Source organism: Elaeis guineensis, chromosome 4, assembly GCF_000442705.2.
Source record: "Elaeis guineensis isolate ETL-2024a chromosome 4, EG11, whole genome shotgun sequence".
In the NCBI taxonomy this organism is placed as follows: Eukaryota; Viridiplantae; Streptophyta; class Magnoliopsida; order Arecales; family Arecaceae; genus Elaeis; species Elaeis guineensis.
This window is the reverse complement of record NC_025996.2, coordinates 122,722,236-122,730,803: the sequence shown is the minus strand read 5'-3', so window position 1 is coordinate 122,730,803 and position 8,568 is coordinate 122,722,236. Positions and strand designations below refer to the sequence as shown.

The 8,568-nt window shown below is 35.4% G+C and overlaps 1 protein-coding gene across 3 annotated transcripts in view; it reads left to right on the top strand.

Annotated features, from left to right (window-relative positions):
- Window positions 1–738: 738 nt before the first annotated feature.
- The window catches only part of LOC105042714 (SNARE-interacting protein KEULE), a 62,411-nt gene continuing 54,581 nt past the window's right edge, over window positions 739–8,568 (top strand). For 2 of the 3 annotated variants that reach the window (XM_010920011.3, XM_010920009.3), the window contains exon 1: window positions 774–1,079. In XM_010920011.3, the coding sequence (XP_010918313.2) occupies window positions 1,010–1,079 (70 nt within the window). In that variant the 5' untranslated portion in view covers window positions 774–1,009. Of the gene's footprint in view, window positions 1,080–8,568 lie in introns of all 3 variants that reach the window. The other variant, XM_010920008.4, reaches the window with a different exon arrangement.

Below are 8,568 nucleotides of genomic sequence, written 5' to 3'. Positions count from 1 at the left end.
AGCTTATTAAACCACATTAAACAAAAAACCTTTAATTAATACTACTAAACTAATGCAAAAATTAATGATATTATTTATAATTATATTTGCACAGTATATGCTGATATTAATAAAAAATACTTTTCATGATTACTGTAGCATGCTTATATCCTGCAAATATCATTAAATTATCCTAATATTTTATTATTTCTATTATATTTTTATGATCATGAATTTAGTTGAAAATAAAAATATAGCCATTATGGATCCTGATATATTGGATATACATATTTTTTAAATACAATACTTTTCTATTTTTATTATACATAGATTAGTTTATGATCTTATTATTTTACAAGAACATATTATTTCACTATCTGTATGGATATATATGTATTACTAAAATTTTGTATGATGATATTTATTATAATATTAATATCAAAAATTTATGTTAGAGAATAGTTAGACTTATAATATATCATATTATATTATATTTTTATTATTATCTATTTTATTATATTTATTTTATATTGTATTTCAAAGAAGTTGAAAAAGAAAAAAAGAAAAAACCGCCCCCTGTGTTGCATTGTGGTGTGAACTATGATTAGATGCCCATTAACATCCGCCACGCCAGGAGACTGGCACCCGGCACCGTCCCACTCGCTCTCCCCACATTTCACGCAAGATAGGGGTATTCTAGTCCTTTGCTCACCAGCGACCGCAACTATTTGAGGCCGACGGCGGTGACCTTTTCCTCAAATTTTATCACGCGACATCCGCCCTCTTTCGGGTCAAGCCGAGGCAGCGGTTTCCAGTCCCTCGCCGGTCAACCACCGCCTCGGATCACAACCCCCAAGAAATATTCCGTCCTCCCCCTCGCCACCCACGGTTCTTTATTCGTCTCCAGGGGAAGGAAGCCCAAGATTCCACAGCCCCACCCTCCCCCGACCGCCGCATCGGTGGAGAAACCCCAAATCTAGCAGTCTCCGATCGTAAGATTGCGAGGAGTTCGACAAGAAGGAGACGAATCATGTCGATGTCGGACTCGGACTCCTCCCAAAGCGGGGATCACAAGACATTCCGCCAGATAACCCGCGACCGTAAGTCTTGATCTCTGCCGCAAGGATTATACCAGTCTTCTTCCTTCCTTTCTTTGATCTTCTTGATTACCTGTCAATGCTTTCTTTAGATTATGTTTATTGACGTTATTTTGGTTAAGACTGCTGTATTGAGGTCGCCGATTAGTTATGAAACAGCTATGTGTATATACAACAGTTCTTGGATGCACATATTTGGAAGCATAGACGTTGTAGCGGTTGTTTAATCTTTTCAGAAGTCCAGATGATGCTTGGAGGGTTGTTCCCCTTTTACATAATTTAATTTGGAAACCAAAAGCAAGATCTTGCTTCTCACCATTTCCTAATGCCCATGTCTTAATTGATTATCCTTTGATTTATAAAGTTGGTCATTTGGGGATGGGATTTGACTTGTTGGATAAATTTTAGATTACAAGAATTATGCTATTTAAGGCTGGAGTTTTATGGGTTTACGTAACTTTACGTAACAAAGATTCAGGGAAGCTATAGCAAGCAGTGCTGCTAAGATTCTAGTTGAATGTTTAAGAAGTGGAGAAGAAGACCTTGAAAAGCATGGAGAGAAAGGTTATGAAAGTATTCAGTAATGATATGGTCAGCAAGTATGTGGCCTTAGATTGGTTTGTGGCAATCTTGTGTTTGTGTGCATCTAACGTTGATTAAGGGTACCAATGTCTATGTATAGTTCCAAAATATCCAACCACTTGCATGTATAGAATATAGAGGCCAGGTGTTCCTATAGGAATGTCCTTTAGCATAAATGTTTTTTTTAATCTGTCAATGACAATGTGAACTGTAAGTCATAAAAATAAAACTTTGCCCAATTATTTTGACTAACTAATTTGAACAGTTTGTTTAGTTTTTGTTAAGAGACGTGCATTCATGCCATATAACATTGAAAAAAAAAACAAAGAGAAAATGTGTGGCACATTGGTAAAGTAAGCTGAAATGGTTTGGCAATCAATATTAATCAAGAATTGAAGTGCCATTGCTCTTTCTATATGTTCTGTGAGAAGATGCTCTAAGGAGCATGCTAGGTGCCTATCCTTTTGCTCCAGATGGTATTGTGATGCTTGATATGTCCAAAAGTATCGGCATGACAAAAGTACTAAAAATTGAATCCTCTAAAATGGTGCTGCATGGAGGCGAAAATGGGAATCAGATTCAGACATGCGCCCAGGTGATTGGCTTCGCATGAAGAAAAGAGAAGATAGAGGAGTATCTTAAAAATAATTTAACTAAAATATATATGTTTAAATATTATGCAAAGAAAATATTAAAAAAATAAACCTCCCAATTAGTTTAAGAAACATAGAAAATTCAATTTTGCAAGTTCATTCAATACGTACATCTTGACCAATCTCTTAAAAAAAATTAAAGCTCGTTTTAATGTTGTTATAGTGGGTCTATTCAAACTTGTTGTTGGAAGCAATGTTGTCAAATCGGGATTCGACTTATGAATCGCCCATGCTTTAACTCGAATCGCGACTCGAATCGTGACTCGAATCGTAAGATTCAATAACAAAAAGCACAATCAAAATGTATACCAATCTATTAATCAATGAATACTCAAAAAGATGTCCAAAAAATATAGATAAGTTTAAAATACTAAGTCCAAAACATAAATTAAAAGTAAACATGAAGTATTATTAGTTCACTATTCACTCAAAAAATTAAATAGAATCTTCAGTCATCATAATCATCCCCAAAGCTAATGTCGTCATCGCCACCGCCGCCGTCATCATCGTCATCATCATCATCTTTAAGCATAATCATCTCTTGATTCTCTTCTTCTTCCTCTTCTTCTTAATTACCTTCATCTTCTTCTATCACTTCAATATCTTCCTCAACAACCTTTTTTTTTTCTTTACCTTTACTATCAACATTTAAGTTTCTTGGTCCTACAAAAATATTTTAAGAACCAACAAAGCCAAATAAGAAAATAATGCAATTGTTTAAAAAATTAAAAATTAAAAAAAAGAATTAGAAAATAATTTGCATACTTCTCTTCCTTGTTCTGTTATTAGGTCTCTCATCAACATCAAAACATTCATTTACATCCAACCAAGACACATCATCTGGTAAGCATTGCTTTTCTTGCTCAGTTATCCACTCATCATTTGATTTCATATCTGATAAGTATATCGGATCATATGTCTCCCCCTTTTCTTGTCTTTTTTGTTGTCTCATCTCAAGTTGAATATTGTACTTGACAAACACGAAGGCATTCAATCTTTGTTGCTCCAAACGGTTCCTTTTTTTGGAATGAATATGTTCAAATGTGCTCCAATTTCTTTCACATCTAATGGCACTACAAGTAAGACTTAATACTCGAATTGCTAGTCTTTGAAGTTCTTTGCATTGTTCTCCAAAACTCTCCCACCATAGAGCTAAACAAATAAAATAAGATAAATTAAATTTAAATTAGACAAGTAAAAATGAATTCATAAAATTAAAATTATAATTATCTGATTGTTTTTTATTTCTTGTTGATACCGTCATGTCCATCCCAAATAAACCTTTGGCCTTCTTAAATTTTTCAAATTGTGAATCTATGATGACTCTTGTCTCAACATCTGGATACATCTTCTCAATTATCTTGAATAATCCAATTTTTACTTCAGTACCGGTATTAAAATTAAGATTATATTGAAACCTAAAGGTTCAGAATCAAAAAATAAATTTAAATTTAAAATAATAAAATTTATTAATGGAATAATATAAATTAAAAAAAGTGTGACTTATTTGGGATTAAGATAATATGCTGCCGCATGGAGTGGTCTATGGAGTTGCAAATTCCAACGAATGTCAATTATCTCTCAAATCCGATCATACCTCTTCTTAACATTGTTGAAATTTTTGCTAATTTGTTATTTTGCTCTATCCATTGCTTCATAAATATAATCTATAGCCGGTTTTGCATCTCTATCAACAAGTCTCAACACTTTTACCAAAGGAAGGACACACATCAAACAATATTTTGTAGCTTTCCAAAATCTGTTATCACTCAATACAATTTTTTGAACTTTTTTAGCCTCAAATTTGCATGCATAAGTGCTCCTTGTCCATTCCTCTGAAGCAAACATAGCCCTTGAAGCAATCTTCCTGTCTAGTATGCATCTCAAAGTGAGATAGGATGTTGCAAATCTAGTAACCGCCGGTTTTGTCAATTCATTGTTCTTAGAATATTTTCTAAACAAACTAAGAACTCAAGTATGGCAGTAAATATAAACTGTAATTTGTCTTGCCTTGCCAAGTGTATTAAAAAAAATTGGAATGTTTCCAATGTCACTAAGTATTAAATCTAAACAATGGGCTGCACATGAAGACCAAAAAAGATGCTTTCTCTTTTCTTCTAAGAGTCTACCCGCGCCAACATAAGCAGAGACACTATCTGTCACCACTTGAACTATATTTTCCTCTTCAATCTCCTCTACTAAGCTGTCAAGCAATTCAAACAATTTGTTTGAATCCTAACATCAGAGGTATCCAATGATTTGAGGAACACTATCTCACTTGGACTATTTACAAAAAAAATTAGTAATAGACCGATTTTTTCCATCAGTCCAACCATCGGACATGATTGAACATCTCATTTTTTTCCACTCATCTTTATATTTTATCAAACATTCATTAACACTTTCTACCTCTTTCTTCAAGAAAGTAACTCTAGCTTCATGATAAGAAGGGAGTTTCAATCCTCTCCCATACTCCCCAACAGATTTCATCATTTGAGCCAATAAAGGGCTTTTGACCAAATTGAATGCCAATGCATGTCCATATAGAAATCTACAAATATCTTTAACCACTGGTTCTCTTTTTTTTATCATTTCATTCATTATCCATTGTTTACATACATTTCCCCTTCCTTTCATCATAAATGAATCCATAGTTCCCTTCCTTATTTTTGCATTTGGCTCATCTACTTCAAAGCACTCAACATCATCACCCAAATTTTTCTCTATTTCTTTCTCCCCCAACAAATTTTTAAAAAAATTCTGAATTTCTTCAGAAACTTGAGTACAAAGAGAAACATTGTTATATGTACCTGCAAGATGATTTTTCATTCTATTCACTTCTCTCAAAAAACTCTTATTACAATAATTGCATACAAGATGTAATTTCCATCGCCCCTTTTGCCATCATCAAATTTTTTACAATGATTCCAAGTGGGATCCACAACTTTAGATTTTTTTCTAGGTGCCATTATTCAATAAAATAATAATACACAATTTCACTGTAAAATATGTAAGTTAATCCCTGTTAAAAAAATAAAAATTGTTAAAAAAATTGCTAAAAAAAATTTAATCTTACTGTTACTACTATTTTTATTTATTTATTTTTTTGGGTGAGGATTTAAGTGGGAAAGTAATTATCTAAAGAAGGTGAGAACATCATTTTACGTGGTTGTTGCCTGTTGGTGGCAACAGAAGCAGAATGGGACTAGAGTCACTAGACCTCTCCAGTTCCCCTCTCGATTTCGAAGCTTCGAGAGAAGGTCCAACTTAAAAAAAAAAAGAGGAGGGACCACAGCTAGAGAGAGCTTCGGTCTGATCGGGAAAAAAAAAGAGTTCGCAGGCAGCATCAGGGAAGAGAAATAGAGGGATTCGGGGAAGAGAAATATGGGAGAAACAGAGGGATTGGGAAGTAGGCTTCGGTTTGATATTAAAAAAAAAAAGCTTTGGGATTTCGGGGGAGAAACAGAGAGATCGGGGAAGAAGAAGGCTTCGATTGATTAAAAAAAAAAAGCTTCTGAGAAGAGAAACAGAGAGACCGAGGAAGAGAAATAAAGAAAGCAATGGGAAAGAGGAACCTATCGGACCTACGGCGAACTTGCAGGGATGCTTCGAAGGCTTCGAGGCTTCCTCTTCCCCACGTGACCTCTTCCTCTTCTCGCCATAGTCTTTGAAGGCTTGAAGCAGCCAGAGAAGATGGAGAAACAGTCGAATAGAAGTTCAAAGGTGAGAAATCTCTTTGATTTGCTGGTGCGAACCAATTTTGAAAGCAGATTTTGCCAAAATCTGACTTCTATTTTGATTTCCTGGCTCTTCGGCTTCCAAAAACGGCGAATAACCACCATCGGAACTTATCTTTTCCGACTCGATGGTATCGGACGATCCCTCGAGTTGCACGATTCAGTCGATGGACTTGCGGGTGCGATTCTTCTCATTTTCCGATTCACCATTCCGGTTCGACCAGCCATGTTGTGAATCGTCGCGAATCGTGTGAGTCAACTCGCGACTCGTACGATTCTAACAACAGAGGTTGGAAGAGTCCACCTCTCGATCGATTTCTAGAAGTTGCAGCCAGTAAAATCTAGTAGATATCCAAGTGGCTAATGTAAATCTGGTTTGAATATGTAAATGACATGGATTCCAGGAGTTGAACATGAGTTCATATGGAACATTTAGTCCAAGCAATGTTGTTTGCAAGTCTAGTTTATTAATTCATTTTTTAAACTCCGCACTTTTCACGCTCTCCCTCCCCCATTGCATCTTTGATGAATGATTGATGCAAAGTTTATTGTCTCGGTACTGGATCCTATACCAGTACCATCCAGTTACAGTGTTGGTATGCTTGGTATAGTATCCTTGGTATTGTACCCAATTTAGCATTCTGAATGATGATGCTCTCCCGATACCACATGCCAGTTTGGTACTAATGCAGCATGGGTATTGTATCATATGCCCATTCAGTATGGTACGGTCGGTATGCACCGGTACCGACTGCGGGCGACTGGTATGGCAAATCTTGGTTTGATGACTGGATATGTTACTTTGATGGGGCCAATGCAAGCAAGAGATGTTGTGTTGCCAAACTGGAATAATGGTATAACTATAGGAAATCACCTATTGCAACCTACCACATAGACCAGGTTAAAAATGAGCATTAGTTCTCTTACATGCTAAGGAACTTAATGACAATGTAGACTCTGATGAAGGATAAGGGTGGAAATAATAGGACTTGAAAACTTGAGGTGCTGACAGACTGGTACAGAGGCCTGTTGCATTTGAAATTGGCCTGACTCCTTTTTCCCAGTTGCATTATTCTCTTCACAAACAACATTGATCTTACATGTCTTGCTTTGTGGATGGTTTTGGGATTATGTTCTCTGTGTACTAGAATTTTAATTTCTACTTGCTGACTTGATCAGTAAGAGTCTGAATCTGACCATGTGTACTCATCTGGATTGCAATTCTTGAGAATGATGCACGCTAATGCATATGTTAGTGTAGCATTTGGTAGCCACCCTTGCTTTAAACATTATAATAGATCAACCTTGCTGATGTAGGATGGTTTTTATCTGCATCCTAAGTGCTTTCTAGTTAAGAATGATGTACATAGATATTGTCCTTAAGAATGTGATTATTAGTCTCCTAGTAACTATTTTGTACCCATCTGGAGCAGAAATTTTATATGCATCCTTAAGATTATAAATGGTGGGAAATGAAATACAAAATATTGATAAGTTGGAGAAGCGGATTTAAATGAAACATAATTGGAGAGAGGACAAGGAGTACAGGTATGTGGACCATTCCTTTGCCAAAGAAGCAGAAGACTTAGCCATATGTGTCACACAATGTGTATGAGGTTGGTTCTGTGTTTTTTGGTGACTTTTCTATTATACACTTCATTTAATAGAAGAATAAAATAACAAGTGGACAGAATTTCCTGTCAAGTTGGTTTTCTTGCCACAAGAAATGGTGTGTATATCAGGAATCTAACATGAATATGAATATAAATTCATGTAGTTGGAGCAAAAACACATTCAGAACCTATGTATAAGATATGCTTGATGCAATAGCATCTGATTTGCCACTTCCTTGGTGAATATGATGCATGACAGTTAATGTAGTCAACAAGTTTTGAAGGAGCAGATAGTAAATCAAGATTTGGAGATAGTATACTGAGAAGGAAATGCAATTAAAGGTTTGAACTTCATTAGATGAGTCAGAGCAGGTGATTATAATCTACATGTTAACTCCCACAAAGCACTGCTTATATTAGTCAAGGACAAGTCGTCCGCTACCTCAACATTATTTTTATGATATTCTCTTCAATTCATTATGTTGCAAGGTGTGACAAAATGTGGTCTCATGAACATTATCTTGGGGTTTATACAAACTGAGCTGCTAATCCTTAGTGTGATGTCTCAAGGAACATAATTAGGTAGCCAAAGGCTAGAAAACAAATTGCAAATGAAAGACAAACTTAAGATGAAATGTTAATATCACAGGATAGATGATAAACAAATAGCAGAATTAAGATTTTCCATACTACTAACTTGAGACATATAACCATCAAGCAGAGTAACAAATGTAGATAAAGAAAGGTTTGTGAAGATAATATGCTTGGGTTATTATGATTTCATGTCCTTTAGCCTGGAATTTCTCTAAACAAGATGCTGGAACATGAACTATGACATAGCAAGTAGCAACAGTTGATATTTAAGGAGTACTGGTGAAAGAGGGAACAGGGGCTATTGAAGTTTAGA